General features: G+C 36.0%; 1 protein-coding gene across 1 annotated transcript in view; it reads right to left on the minus strand.

The window, feature by feature from the left end:
• LOC131593001 (lysine-specific demethylase 7A-like) overlaps positions 1–16,913 on the minus strand; it is a 61,666-nt gene that overhangs the window by 31,909 nt on the left and 12,844 nt on the right. The window contains exon 2 of the mRNA XM_058865086.1: positions 3,788–3,873. Within this exon, the coding sequence (XP_058721069.1) occupies positions 3,788–3,873 (86 nt within the window). The remainder of the gene's footprint in view (positions 1–3,787; positions 3,874–16,913) is intronic.

Genomic DNA, 16,913 nt, shown 5'->3' on the forward strand with positions numbered 1-16,913 from the left:
AGAAGACTTTTAAGAGAATAAACTGACATTTATAGATCTTTGCTAACCTGCAAACCAGTGCTGCTTAATGAACCAACTATCCAAATACTGTAAAACTTCATAAATAATGAAGACAGGTTTATTAAGTTTTCAAAGCTATTTTCTCAGTCATAAATAATAATACAAGAAATTAGTGGCTAATACTAATCTTCGTCAGAGTAGTTTCCCATAAATTCACTGCTGTTACAACAGCTCATTAAAATTGTAAGATGATACAGCTGCTTAAGAGATTTTATAGCACAGACATAGTTTTTAAAGTCTGTCTTTCCAACATTTACAAATCAGAAAATAAAATCACTTTTGCTTGTACTTGGCAATGTATATCACCCTTTCATAAGAGAACACTGAAGAGGAAACAGTCATGAAAACTCTCTGCTTATGTGTGCCTTCATTCTAGAGCTTTTTTAACCCCCTAAGACATTACAGAAACAACTGCCAAAAAAAAACCAAAACAAAACCAAAACCAACCATTTTAACTGAATGGAACATAAAGCTCAAATTAAGGAAGGAACCAGTGTTCACCCTTGGTGTTTCTAAACTGAGGTAAAACCTGCTGTGACAACACTAAGAACTACAAGTTCTTAATTGCAGGGAGGTTGAAAAAAGAAGAGTCGGCTGGAAGTTTTCATGAAAATTAAGTAGGAATATTACTTTTTTTTTTTTTTTTAATTACATTCCTCCTACATTCAATGCAATGGGTCAATAACTGTCTCTACTTAGGCAAACACTCTTCCCTGTCTTCTCCCACTACTGGACTGTTTCCCTCAGAGACCACCATCTGCTAGACTTCAAATGGAGACCATCAAGAGGTGTACACAAGTACAATGAGGCCCCAAGTCTTGGAAGAGGTACTGGAGATTCCCAGTGACCAAAAACACAAGAGCAATGTTGGCACAGGAAAACTGCAAAATTGTATGGAGCACCCAGTAAATCACAGAATTCCCTGCCAAGGCCTGGTACAACATCTCATTCTCAGCTCAGACCAAGCACAGGCATTAATACCACAAACAAAAAGATGCTGGTTGGAGAGTAGTCACAGAAGTGAGAAGACAAAACCAGAAAAAGAAAGGGATGTCCTAACAACTACACTCATATTAGCATTTACTGAACGTTGTGCTTTCTTAGAGCTCTGGGCACCACAAGCTGGTGACACATCTGACTCACAGCATTCATGCAAATAGAGCATTTTTACACTTAAAGATCACCAAGAAAACTTTGAAACTAACAAAATGAATATGAATACTCTAAATCAAATTATCTAAAAAAAAAAAAACAAAAACAAAACAAAATCCTCCATAGTATATTACTTTTAATTGTTCTCTTTTGGAATTACTTCTGATCTTAGGATTCATTATTTAGCATTTTATACACATGGCTGCTTACTAAAGGTCTTGTAAAATTGTTCTTTCAAATCATGAAGAGGATTTTTTTTTAAATACATGAGTAAATTGATTTGTTAATTTCATCTTTCCATCTAACTATGCAGTAGCTTTCTTTTCATTACTGGAAATTTTACACAATTAATTTTGTAGGATACTGAAAGTAATCACCCATTTGTAATGTAAAGTATGTGTTTCTTATATATTTTAAGTAATTTTTTTTACTACTTCATTTAATTACATATTCTGTTGAAGCTACAGATACACTTGCCCTCTTCAACAGCTGAATTTTTGTCTCTTTGTAAACTCTTAGACAAAGTAATTTTAGAATATGAAGCTGTAAATTAAAAGATTGAAGTACTCTGGAACATTTCTGCAACACCTGAAGTCATGAGACATTATCAGTCTCTTTAAAAACTGAAGGAAGTAGGGCCCAAACCACAAACTACCATAGATTTTATTCTGACAGCTGAGAACAATTAATGAAACTCAATGTGAAGACATATTTAATTATATCACCTCTGTTTGGGTTGGTAACTGACATGTCTGAAGCTTCTACTAAATCTAGATGATCTACACACTTGAGGCAATATGAAATAACAAGGATAATTTTTGCCACAGATGCTTGTCTTTTTGAAAAGACTTCCAAAACAAGAATCCCTCTTATCTCACTGTCTAATTGCTGCAGGTGAGACAACACCTACATTACAAGAAAGGTTATTTACAGGCATCAGGGTGAAGCAGACTAGTTCTCATTAATCAAGAAAAGAAAAGAAATTTCAAATTTACTAGTTTATTATTTTGAAAAGTCTGATATGATCTTTCATCTGCTCCTCTTCCTAGTCCCTCTACTCCACAGAAAAAAGAGACAGAAAGTTAAGGAAAAAAACAGCTGTTGTTTGTATTCTGATTTATAAGACAAACATGCAGATTTGGAACTGAAAATGACTACTGGAGTACTAAAAACTACAAGCACACAAACCAGCATTTATCTTATATTTTAGCAAACAGACCATGAACTCACATACTACAGAAGCTACATATCACGAAACATGTATTAATTAAATCAGTAATTGATTTACTTTGGTTTACTTTGAACTTACTAGTTCTCTTCATTCACTTTGTTCATACTCCACAAGACTACCACTGAAGGTGGTTTTAAACTTATTTCTAAATGTAAAGTAAATTCAGATTTGAAAATACTATTTATCTTCAGTCAGCATTGACTGTAAAACATTATATGGTGTCTTCAAGAGAAAAAACCCAAAAAAACCCCCAAACTTAACAAAAAAAAAATACAAACCAAGGAAACAAAAAAACCCCAAATTAAATACCCAAAACAAAAACACAAACAATAAAATCAACAACAACAAAACCCACAAACAAACATGCATTAAAAAACACAAATTACCATGGCTCAGTGCTTGGAGGGTAAAGGCACTCTGCTTATAAATGTTTTCAGGTCTGAATGAGGAAATTTAATTCATGGTTGGAAAAGTGAAATTTATTTTTAGATTTTTTACAACCCTATTTCATTTGAGAAGGGGAGACATGGGAGAAAACCTAGGGAATTGGATAAAGCAGTACCCTTTCAGCAGTTACCAAAAGAAACTATGTTTCATTTTATCAGTGCAGATCTCTACAGCAAATTTATCTACTCAAAGGAGAACCAAAGAGATGTCTCTTGTTGCTCTCTATCAGACTCTGATGGCAACACATTTTGGCCTTGGTGGAATCTTGTTTATAAATTAGCAACCTGAGATTTGGAACTGTGTAACTTTCAAGGACATAAATGGGGGGGAAACAACAAAATTAATAACAAACAACAAAAAAAGCACAAACAGCACTCACAGGATGTTCATATTCTGCTTTCACTGTTGAAAAGTTGTGTTTGACTGTTGTGGCACATAACTTAAAACCACTGAGAAAGGAAAGATAACTAACTTGCACACTTTCTCAAAGTTGCCTTCCTAGGTATCTATCAGAACTTTGATAATTAAAAAGCATGAACTTTGTAACCATCCTTCATATTTTCCTTTTTTTTTTTTTTTTTATTTATGATTCCCTAATTCTTATTTTCTCACTTTCTGCCAAGTCCAGATTGTTTTCTAACTCTGTGCACTTTGATTTCTCCAATCTATAGCCGTGCCTTATATTTTGTTCTATCTGCATCTCCACGTCAGGGGGCATTTCAAGATGGTTTGTCTGTTTAGCAGGTTTTTAATCAGCTCAGAGTTAGTCACATAGAACCAGTACCTTCTAAATAATCCAGCTCATCTTGAATATTCCTCTGAACAGTCCTTTGCAGTTGCACATGGAGAGAAAACAGTCAGAACATGTAAGATGAAATCTGAATAACTCATACTTACTTAGAGAAGGTCCATGGAGAATTGCACAGTTGGGACAATGGTATAGATCAATGTCAACAGCATGGTGCTCCTCTACCCCAACGCAGCTGGAATAATATTTTTTACATGTTAATGAGAATGCACACAGGGTTTATTTTTCAAGCTAAAAAATAATTAAATCTTAGGTTTTTATCAAAACGTGCTTACTCTACAAAATTATAATGAGATACCAGATTATCTCAATTACTGGGTTGCCACATAAATTTTGACTAAGAATTTGTCACTGAACACAGAATGCCATTAAAAAAAAATCATAAACAGGAAACAAGAATCAAATTTCTTAAAAATGAGCAAATCTACAATATATACACCATTATCCCCAAAAACTTTGATCCTAATTACAGGAAACAGTTTATACAAAATCATTCAAGCAATTTTTCTCATAGAAGCTATGAGTTTAAAAAATAATAATAAAGCAGAGGTTTATGTGCTGTTAATTTATACAAGATATAATGGATATTTTCCTTGTCTTTTTCTTTCTGCAAAAAGCACATAACTGACTCCCACCCCCCAAGACAAATTCATGAAGAATACTTCCTAGTTATTCTTGAAATCTTTACAATAGACCTAACTTCACAAGCTACACAAGTGACCACACAAATAACTTAGTAGAACTGTTTTTGGTTTAAAATAGCAGCATCTATTTTAAAGAGCACTTGAGAGATGTAATGCTTTCTCAGTGCATATTTTTTTCCAGATAAAACAGTCAAAATGCGATTTTGACTATTTTGACAAAAAGCAAAATCTTTACAACAGTCATGACAAAGCATCTACTCTTTTGATACGCAAACAACACAATTTTAAAGTCAATGAAGTACATTTTCTTAGAAGCTGAAACACTAGGGGTTAATTGAAGAATATGTGCTTTTGCACAAAGCTCTTAAGCAAAAAAACCCACAAGTAATTCCTGCTTTCTGGTCTGAATCCTGGCAGAGCGCTTCGTTCTCTGAAAAGTTCACTGACACTTACAAAATTGCTGACTTTACAGTTAATACAGGAAAAAAGAGTACAACTCTGAATATTTACACCAAAATTAGGTATGTACACTCAATGCACTCCAGCAACATAACTGGAACACTACCCCAGTCACGTAACCCATTTCATATCAAGTGTAATGAGTGCTTAAACACTGAGGCTTTGAAATGATCCAGCTACACAAAGTCTTTCCCTCAGCAGCCTTGTGCCAAAAGTGCTGACACGCTCCAGCAAGTGTCAGTACATGCTGCCAAAACAATACAAGAAACAGTCTAGCACTGAAAGCACAATGAGCAAATCCAATCTGAAACTGAAGAGCATCTCCCACATAACTATCAACGGGAAGTGTATTCTGAGTTCCCTCTAAAGATTCAACTAGCTCTGAATCTTCCCCATTCCCTATGTACCACATGAAACCCAGAAATTATTTAGCTTTTTTTATATGCATACTATTTTAAATATAAAACTCAGCTGCCATAGTTCATCGCAATTCTTGCAATATTTAGCATCTGCTTTAAGACCACAGCTACAAGAATCATTATTACATGAAAATCCAGCTGACATATAAACAAAAAGGAAGGCAGAAGCAGTCTTTAAAAATGCATGTCCCATTTCCTTCTGCTTGTGTTCTCTTGCTTTTTATAGAATAGATGAATGACTCATAATCCTATGCATTATAAGAAAATTGTTTTTAAATGTACATTCTAAAAGCCCCAAATCAGAAGGCTGGTTTTATACATCTTTAGGAATCTCATTATTTTAGCTAAATTTCTAATTTTTGAACAGCTAAAGATATTTATGTTGAACTGTATCTTGATCAAGTCTGCACTTCATTTATTCCCTTCCCTTTTTCTTGATGTTTATCTGATATATTCATCATCATTCCAACCAGATTATCTTGCTAACAGTAAGAACTTTGCATAAAAATATAGTAAAAATAGCTTTGACAACTATTTGTCCTATTCTGTTTAAGAATCTTAATTCCATTGTCTCTTTTTGAATGTCACAGATAACAGAATTTCTGCTTTATTTTCAGGCTTAGTACCAACGATTAACTCAATAACCTTTCATGAAGGCACATGGGATTTTGTGTACAGAGACTGGAATGATATTATAATGTCTGGAATAGCCATTCAATAAGGGAAGCAAATATTTTCAGTCTACTATTTATCCTGTAAACTCAGCACTGGAAACACAAAACACTAACTGGAGATCACAGAAGCGAATCCCGCAGCAGATGCCTGACTGAAGCAAAGGGCAAACGAGGTGCCAGCACCTGCAAGAACAAGCATTGCCAAGGATGCCACAGAGCACATCAATCACACACAGCACCATTACAAGTCACTTCCCTGCATCCCTTTCTCCAACATACACAGATGAATCTGACATTAATCACTCTGGCTACTAGCAAGCAATCAATTACTGTGGTAAATGCAACTTCAGACCTCAAGCATCAAAACAAGGTCACCAAGAGGTAGCAGAGAGCCTGGAAAACATTAACATACTCAGACACTGCAACACTCCCAATCCACTGATGTTTTCCTGTATGAAATATTATTACCCTTCACCTTGCAATCAACCCACTCCATTTGGGTTGAAATGTGTTGAGTATATATTACCTAGTTTTTGAATTTCTCCTCTCCTACAGGGAGGTCACAGACTAACCCTCAGAACAGTGGAAAGCTTACGGTATTAAACAATACAATAATATTAATTTTAAAAAAAAAAAAAAACAGCTGTACAAGACTATGCAAAAATACACTTTTAATTCTATTTATGAAGGTGAAAGGCTAACCAGGCCCAATTTCACTTGCAGTGCTAGAAGGAGTAGCAAGGTAGAAAAAAGTTAGTTAAAAACAGATTCCATTACATCAGCCTTGGAATGAATGGTCAGACACTCCAAACTTCCCAAGGTATCTAGCATCAAGGGAAGGTCAACAAGGGGTAGTGAAGATTTGGGAAGTTTTTTCACACAAAAGAACATGCCCATCCCTGGCATCTGAAGAAATCCCTTGCTACTATAAGTTTGAGGAACCCATTCTCCCAACTTAAGTCTTCCTAGAAGGTGCATGTGCATGTTTCTTATTTAGTCTCAGCTTTCTATTTGATCATTACATTTGTAGCTATGTAAAAGCAGCAAGTGTAAATCAAAAACAATCAGAAGAGGACTCCAGCATCTGACAAGTACCAGTAGACCTCTGCTTTTTGGTAAAGGGCAAATAAGGCTTCTTTCACAGTGCAGGGGGAAGTCCTGCAGAGGCTGTTCTCCAGTATTATTTTAGATTTTAAGAGATGAGTACTGATAATTTAGAATGACAGATTAAACAACTATTTCACAATTATAGCAAAATGTCTTGTACAAGGAGCGTGCAGAAGTCCAGGACAGTTACAGTAAGTACTATTCCTGGTGACGGCATGGCTGTACATTGTAAGCCACCCAAGGCACCTGGCACATCTCTCCCACAGCAGCACAGTGTGAATAAATACTGGATCCATGTCAGTCACCACACAGGCCGCTGTACCTTCTGCATCTAATACCTGCTTGCTCTCAATCCAGCCGGCTTTTCTCTTCCCTGTTTCTGATGTTATCTACCACAACCACAACCACAACATTTTAGAGGTTGCTTAACTGCCTTTGCTGGTATGACTGAAAGAATCCTGGTTTAAGAAAAAAATCCAAAGCACTCTTGATCAAAGGCCTTATTTTCAGTGTTCGTAAGGGTACATGACTACTTAAAAAATACTTTATTAAAACAAGTAGTACATGTAACATACTGTACAATTATAAAATTCCCAATGTAAAAGGAAATGCTTACATAAAAAAATCACTACAAAAGTCAAGAAATTAATCAAGTGTGGATGCCCATTTTCCCAGTTTAATCCCTAGATTAAACCAGGAAGATATTCCTACTAGGAAAATTATGAGATTTCCTGTATAAGGGCATACTAAGAATAAAATCTTGAAAATTAAGAGATGTAAGCAATTCTCAATGATCTAATAAAAGGATGACAGAAAACAGATCACCATCAACAATGAAAAGAGCTATTTTGTCAAGAAGCTGGGCAGTATATGCGATATCATCGTCTTGGATTCCCTCTTCTGTTCCTTCCCTCTACTGCTTCAATTCCATAAGGTCCTTCTCAACCTCTTTCAGCAGCATGTGCAAAACTGTCTTACAGGCTCATCATTCTAGATGCACTAGAAGGAAGTTAGGAAGTCTCGAATGAAAGCTTCCACTCCTCTCCACATCAGCACGATACTTCGTGCCTATTAAGCTTCACCTAGCAGATGAGGAAACAGGACAGGCCATCACAGGCATTTCTACTACTTCTTCAGCAGATATTGTTGGATAGATATTATTTTACAATTAGATGTTGATTTACAATTCAAAATTAAGCCAGGTTTTAAAAGTTTCTTATTTATTATTGGGACAGATGAAGTTCGGGTCCCAAGAGCTCTTGGTTTCCCAGTGTCTGACCTAAACAGTCTGAATTTTTTGTGGTCACTGTGCAGCAAAAATGCAGGTATGGGGCTCTTGTTAGTACGTTTAGTTAAGCACAAAATATTTCATCTTTTCCAACCTATAAAATTACTAAAAATTACATTTCACAATATTCTCTTATATTTTCCCTGAATAAACACTGTGGACAACCTTCTTCTTTCTCTACCATCCTGTTTCTGAGCAAGAACTCAGCACGTGCTCTTCACATCCACCCTTGCATCAGCACCCACAACCTTTCCCTGATACGCCTCAGTGAGCACTGCAGGCTTTATCCGAAAAAGGAGGAAAACAGCACAGGTCTTGACATCTAGTAGGAAAAAAAAGAAATGAACAAAAATTCTGGAAGAGTGGAAAAATACTAGGAGTATTAAAGCATGTTCCCTGTTACCAAGAATAAAGGGCTATAGACAATTCCTAGGGATGTAGGCATGTTTCCTATTATCTGACATAGCAGATCGCCAAAAATCCTTTTTCAGTTTCCAGTCATCCACAGAACAGCCAAGATACATAGATAGTGAGTCTCTGCTGTCTCTTAACAGTGACGAGGACAGGAACAACTCAATGCAGGAGGTAGCAAAGATTCATTAGTAACAGGACAGCCTTAGTTGTCCTGAAATTGAAGTCATTGCCACAAGGTACAGTTTCTCATAGCATTAAACTGAACATAGCTGGTGCTGCTGAAAAAAAGGTCCCACCCTCCTTCCTCCAACTGCTTGGCCATGGGCTTCCATTGTTTCTCTCACCAGATCTAAACCATCAGGCAGACACATGACAAGTCAGTTCAATAAGCTGATGGAAAAGAACAAAACTGCCACTCAACTCTCTTTTCCAGATGAGTTTTAGAAACCTTAATGGTAAGATTCCATAAATAAAAAATCAAATGGTACACGTTACACTTATACGCAGTTATTTAACAAATTCATAACAACATCATTTTCAAGAAGACAGATAAAAGAAAATATTCTGTTACTTCATCTCTATTTTGTCTTTCTACAAATTTTTGCTAAACAGTAAGAAGCAATCTTACTGTTTAGCAATCTTATGCTGATAATACACCTTTTACTATCAAGCCTTAATATTGAATTTCAAATCACCAAGGATGAGAGCTATTTCTACTAATACACTGAGCAAATAACTCTAAGAAGTAGGCAAGCATTATAGCAAACTTTTCATTTTACTTGTAACAAGGTTTGCAATTGCTACTTTCAGTCCTAATCTGTTTGAGCATAACAAACCCAAAAAAATCTATTGTAATTATTGCCAAAATTAGTTAGTGAGCTTGCAAGTTATGCAAAGATTAGCTTCTCCTACTCCATCCCAAGAATGCAAATAAAAGTACAGGGTAGGAAGTCTATCTGGGAGATTTTAATTCTGGTTAGTCATTTAATTTAAGCCTATGCTTTCCTAGTGGGAAAAGGATGCCAAGTAGGCAATATTTACAGGTTAAGACAATGGAAGTACTAAAGATTTCACTGCCAAATAGCCACATCTGCCACTTGTTACAGGACAATATTAAAATGCTTAATTGGGAATAGAAAGACAAAGTCAAGCATGACAATACTATTGACCAGCTCCATGCCATCCCATAGCACAATAATAGATCAAAACATGAAATTTATTTGAAGAAGAGTTTAAAACTTAAAGTAAATGTTGTGAGCTTTTAAAACCTGGACCTTACGCTAGGCAGATTTCCCCTCCAGCCCCACTCTTCAAAATGCATGCAGTTACACCAAAGAAAACAAAACAGACCAAAAGAAACCACAAGCAACACCAGAAAGCTTCTGTTTCCCTTCGCTATTTCTTCATCTTACCATAATCATGGCAACAGTTTTGGAATTGCAACAAACTTACGAGGACTTACGTCAGAAATTAAGTAATTTTTGAAAAGTAACAAATTTCTATACACTAGATATTGAATTACTGCTTTAAACTACAAAAAAACCCCAAAAACCCTCAGCATAAAAATATTCAAGGTTTTGCTTTTGCCATATTCACTTTGCAAAACAAAATACCTTTTAAAAGGGAGCAATTGATATAAACACAACCCAAAGAATATGCATAATTGTACCTGAAAATTATTTTTTAAATAGCTGTTTTTCTATCTGTAGCAAACTTTCCCCTCTCTCCAAGTAACCAGTTTTCTCCAGGAAAAAACCCAAAAAAAACAACGAACAAAAAAACCCAAATAAACAATCAAAAAAACCCACCATGTTTTTAAAATAGGTATAGAATATATGCATGTTGGCCCAACGGCTTACTTAGTTTTTCTACACGTTCACTCACACACATTCCACCAAGTTCTTAAGGACACAAAAATGACATGTAAGACCAACTCTCAAAATACCTAAAAATATACTAACTTATTAAATATTGCATCATCCTTTTAACATAGATAAGAATCCCAAGAATAGTAATTCTGCATGCCATAATATATGTAAAACTCTGACCTTTGATTGCTCAGACACATCTGCTCTGATACTTCCAAAGTCCTAAGAGGCCTTGGTCTACTTACGATTAACCATCAAATTGTACATTAAAAATGTTAATGTTCATTACATAGGTTTAGACTTCCCTAATGTAATTCAACCCTACTGCTTTTAAATGATGTAATATTTCTCTGAAATGAGGTATTGCACAATTGTTTGAGTAACACAAACATGCAAACAGGTATACGATCTATTTTAAATTCCAATGGACCTTCCAAAGGCTCAGACTTCCTGCATCTTCTGAAATAAAGTTTGATAGTGATGCTAGTGTTGTCGTTTCAGAAAACATTTTTAATGGCAATACTTGCACATTTTTCTATTGAGAAAGAAATTATATATACTGGTTTTCTTTCTCAACTAACAGTGCTTTTCATTCCCTCAAAGCACAGAGGTTATAATAAATAAAATCAGTATATGACATCTTGTCAATGAAAGCTTAACTCTAAAGAATGGATTGTGAAATGTAGAAACCTAATAGGAAAATTACAGTCAATGGAACAAAGCTATCAAGTTACATAATGAAATGGATTCAGTTACAAACACAACAAACCTTCCACCTGCATTGTGAAAGTAGCCATATAATCATGTTACCTCAAATCTCAGAGAAAAAAAAAAAAACAGTGATGTACATTATTTGTAAGCTGACTTTTCTATTCTACAATTCCAGTCCAGTCTGAAAACAAACTGGTATGGTTTTGAAACACAACACGTTTTTTCCCCAAGATCTGTTTTCTAAGTACAGTGAGTTCAATTTATTGAAATTGCTAGAATAAAGGTAAGAGAGAGTCATTACATTTAGAAAATACTTTGACAACTGAATAATTGGCATAATCAACATGTTCTTATTTCTAATCATTGGTGAAAAGATTGTGTGGAAAGCTGATTTTCTACACAAGCATTTCATGTAACTATTAGGAATTTAAACAAAATGAAGTCAAATGACTGTTCAAACTGGAGTCAAATAATTACATGCTCAGAAAATCCTAACAGCCTTTTGTGCAAAAATGTACATGGAGGTCAAACAACCTTTTCACTACAATGTATGACTTCCAGGAAGCGACACACAGTCCAGGTTGATTCATAATGGCAACCACCATCATGTATTATGCGTAGCAGCTTTATGAGACGTTACTTTTCCTAATGACAATTTCCTGATAGAACCAAGTTAACATTACTGAAGTACTTTTGATGTACTCCTTCTGTTTAGTATAGTCTATTAAACATATAGGAAATTCTTCATCATTCCTATGCCAAATGAGATTTCTACTCATTCTTCCCAAGCAGACTGATTGCATCAAGCTGCTTTAAAAGAGTAGTTACAATTAATTCTGTTCGGGTCCTTTTAAAAAAACTGTCTTACAGAAATGAAGGTCTGAAGAACCTAAATCTTCTAGCATAGATTTTGGCAAAATAAACTGCCTCAAGATAATCAAAGAAATAACATTAAGAAAACTACAGCAGACCTCAAGACTAAACAACTTGTCAGTGAGAGCAGTGAAAAAAAAGGCATTTTAAATGCATCTGTGATAGCTGAAGGCTTTACTTCAGTGTGAAACTATTGAGAGAAACAAGATGATGCCAGCAAGTGAATCATGACACAAGGTTTGTAGGGAAGAAAGAAAAAATATACATTCCTGATCTGACACGAAGAAATTCTTTTTAGCACTTTAAAACCAGTAATCTGTGTAACCCTACACATGTGCAGCAAAGCACAGTGATGAGGAATTCAGAAAGATTCTCTGTAGCAGTTCAGACTCCACTTTCTCCATACATTTTCCCAGCATGGCCAGACTGACACACCAAAGAGAAGAAGGAACAATACTCCAATCTGACTTCAGGCACTGTGTCTTAGTGAAGTTGCAACTGCTTGAAGCCCGTGGAAATAACTTCCCACAACTGATGCAGGAAAAGGGATTAACATTGGATTTCAATTAATTCTAGGAACACTGAAATCCCAATTTATCTGACCATAGCCAGCACTAATTTCAGTTCTGGTTATAATGCAGAGTCTGTAACGGCAGTATTAGGTACTGTGGCCCCTAACTACAGAAGAAAACACATATTAGTTATTTGGTTTAGAGAAGAGAGGGCATTGAAAGGGAGAAACAAAAAGAGAGAATAACTGCTTCTGTATAAACTAATGACAAAAGTTTTCTAGGTGTTTAAGAAAGTTCTTCAATGATGTATTTTTATCTCCTCCTCAAGACTCCAAGTCAACAGTTAACCTCCTCCTCCCTAAGATCAAACAGAACCTAGTAAACTACCCTGACACATAACTACATCTTATTTAGGTAATTTGCCTTATTTCAATTCCCAGAGTTATTCTACTTGTGCTTATTAAAAAAAAAAAACAAAAAAAAAAAAACCAGAAACAAAAACCCACCTGAATTTATAATAAGCAAAAACTAAGTACTTTAAAATAATGCCTTCAAATCAGAGGGTTTACAGATATAACTAACACTCTTGTCTCAATTCTGCAAAACAAACAAAAAAAACCCAATCAAGAACAACAACAAAAAAACCAACTACAAAATCTTCAACCATTTAAAGCAGCCTCCACACCCATCTTGAAACAGACATCTTAACTGAGCACCTCTGTGTGGTTGTATCCTACTGAAGAACAAACTACTGCCGAAAATTGCTACCATTATTTCCCCAGTAGAAACAAGGAAGAAATATCCGAAGCTCTACAGAGATAACAAGAGGGTGGAAAAGGGAAATCAGTATACAAGTTAATTAAACGTTCACTCATTCAGGAATGAAGCAACTACGACAACTTTAACACAGCAAATTACAGCTGCTTATTACGTCTCTAATTGTATATGTGTGTACATATATACATATATATATAATTTTTATATATACACACATATATAATTAGGATGATGGAATCACCATCTCTTAGTGTTCAAAAAACATGTGGATGTGGTGCTTGGGGACATGGATTAATGGTGAACATGACAGTGGCAGCTTAATGGTTAGACTCAAATGATCTTTCAAGGTCTTTTCTGACCTTCACAATTCTATGATATACAGTCTACACACACTTGCCTGCCTCAACTTCTAGATTCTTAGCTTTTTGTCCTAATCTTTCTCAGCTCCAACTTGTACATAGGCTCCTGTCAATTCTCACTAGCCATCTCAATGCAGTACTACATATTATATAGTTTTAATGTCTACTTGCATCCCAACCAAGTCTTTTGACCTACTCAACAGGAATTTCAGTTCCATTTCCAGTGCAGTTTCCTATCAAGCAGAGCAAGGGCCTTTTATACACAGAACAGATGTATTAGTTACTTGTTTCAAAGAGAGAGAGGGCATTGGAAGGGAAGGAAAAAGACAGAAATTAACAGAATTATAAATACACAGCCGATGAAGAGAAACTGAGGTTCAATCAAAAATGACAAGTCTTAGGAAGCAATTACATGACATAGCTTGCATTGATTCAATGGCTTGCAGCTGCTGGAAGAGGCAGGTTACCCATTCCCTTCCAAACAAGCACTCCCTCTCCCATTCCCTGCAAGGGCCCTGTTACTTGCCTGGATACAAGGCAACCTGTTTTTATTCGCTAATCTGAAAGAAACTAACCTAGCCAGTCTTTTTTGCCTGTTTATCAAGTCAGATTACAGCATGGTTAGGCAACTGTCATAGGCAATCCATGAGAGGGAAGAGGACTGTATGACCCTGAGAGGGGGATTTGGGGGGTAGGACTGCTCCTCTCAGCAGTGGAAGTCACTAGACCTGGCAAGGCCTACTGTTGGGACTTCATTATTCACTAAGACCCAGAACTACTGTGGCCTAACAGATAAATTGCCAAGAGCTTACCAATCAGACTTCATGGAACATCCCTGCCTACACCTGAAAAACCTCCTCAACTTTAACCATACACCCTGCCCAACATCAAGAGAGGCACTATCAAGTCCAAGAGACACACACATTGGCACTAGATGTCATATGTGAACCAAGGTTTTCTTAGCACAACATTAAGATGGTTCTAGTCTGGCCTCTTTTAGGCATCCCAGTCCTTCTCTGATTGGGTGTTGAATCAGCTCCTTGAGACCAGTTATCTGTAGCTCCAGGTACAGGAGTAGCTGAGGCAAGTACCCAGCAGGTGTATGAGATTATGTCACTACCAATATATTATTTGCCTACAAAACACTCTTTCCAGTAATGCACTGAAGTACAACAGGAATTAGAAAAGAAATAATCCAAACAGTTTGGAAGTGACATTTCTAAACCACATCTAACATTTTTCCATAAAGCAGGAGAGGATCAAAAGGACAAACCTTCAGCTAAATTCCCATCTTCTAGTCTGAGAGACACATGAGAACCACTCTGAAGTGGGAAAATACCTGTGTTTTTTAGAGACTGATAGAAACAAAAATGTCACTAATAGTTCTTGCATACTCTCAGCAGCTTCTAAATTCCATAATTACCTACACTTAAGTTTCACAAAAAACCCATTTATTATATCATTTTTATGTAACAAGTGTCTTTAATACTAGTTCAACCACCTCTTTTAGGCAATCTGCACTCTAAGCATTTTTTAATCCATTTGGGAATTTTTTGGTATGTCTTCACCAGCTCCATCTCCCTCTCAACAGCTAGAAGCGTTGAATGTTCCTCATCTACAAAGTGCATGGACTGCAGACTCCTACAGAGAGAGTAGAAGCTGGTTATTCCGGTTGTCTAATAAAGACGAGTTGTTTAGAAAGATCATGTTGCCTAATAAAGATGAGCTGTTTAAAAAGATTGTGAAGCTTGACAAGTACTATCAGCACTGTTATTTTATGCAATACACAGTCTGCAAAGCTTACGAAATCCTGAGTAACACTGTCAGTAGACACCATCAGATCTGTCTTGCTCTCAAGTTTCTCAAGTGATAAAAAAAGATTTGGAGCCGAACAACAACAAACCCACAATGACTTCCCGGCCTGAGGGGATTGATTAGGACACTAATGATTGTTTTTAAACTGTGCCACTTCAGTTGAAAAATGATGCCAGGAATTATCTGAAAATAGGACTTTTTGTTAACAAGATCAGAGGTACATTTTTCTGTTTCCCACATTCTAGCACCAGCAACCAGTATTAGCACAACCTTAAAACTCCATTGCAGCAAATCCCTTATTTTTGGGATTTCTTGTGTGTTTGCTTCTTTTACAGACTGCAGCAAGAGCAAACTTGGCTTCAGTCTGCTTTACACACCTTTAAATTGGCTCCTTACACCAAAAACACTTTACCACCTAACTGGGTTAAGAAATTTCTTACCCAGATTGGTTTCAAAAACCTCCTGCGGCCGTCCACTAAGTAACTTAACACTCACAGTAGCATTCAGAGATTCTACAGTTGTACCTGAAATAAGCTTCTTTTGCCTTCAAAATTCAACTCATTAAATAGTTCTCCTTTAAGAAAAATTAAAAATAAAAATCAAGGACATTTTTCAATTTATCTTCACAATAATTCTTCCTCCAGCCTGCAATATTTTTTCAGACATTGCTAGGAAGTTTTTAGCAAGCTATTTATTAAGCTGAATAATTTCTGCATCTACTAATCACAAGACAAAAAATTATACGATGGCTCCTACAGCTTTGAAATACCTTACTTGTATAAGGCAAATAGATTTGCAGTAAATAGCAAGGAGAGACAGATGCTTCATTTCTGAAGAAATCTGAGAGCAAACTGGCTCATCTCGAGCTCACCATGCTCGTTTCAAAAGCAGATGGAGTATCTGATTACATTAACTTCTATTTAAGCTATGATACAAGCAAACTGTTTCAGATACACAGATAATGAGTCTAAATATCAGATGTTACATTGGCTGGCTGGCTGGCAGAGCAGTAAGTAGAAAAAGCTCCTTCAATCAACTAGTTAATGCCTATAATTTAGAGATCTTTATTGGATTCTCAGCTGCTTACAGAGGTCCAGAGGGGCACCCTGGTCAAAACTGCACCTATGCAGTCCATAACATATCAATAAGTTACTTTTACACATTATTCTAGCTACAGCAATCTAACTGCTCAATCCTCTTCAGATGGAATTAATGAAGCACAGTAATTTCCAGACCATGTGGAAACTTCAAATAGTGAAGAACAAAGCTAAAAAGAGTTTGGGGGTGGAGTTAGA

The sequence above is a fragment of the Poecile atricapillus genome, chromosome Z (genome assembly GCF_030490865.1).
Source record: "Poecile atricapillus isolate bPoeAtr1 chromosome Z, bPoeAtr1.hap1, whole genome shotgun sequence".
In the NCBI taxonomy this organism is placed as follows: domain Eukaryota; kingdom Metazoa; phylum Chordata; class Aves; order Passeriformes; family Paridae; genus Poecile; species Poecile atricapillus.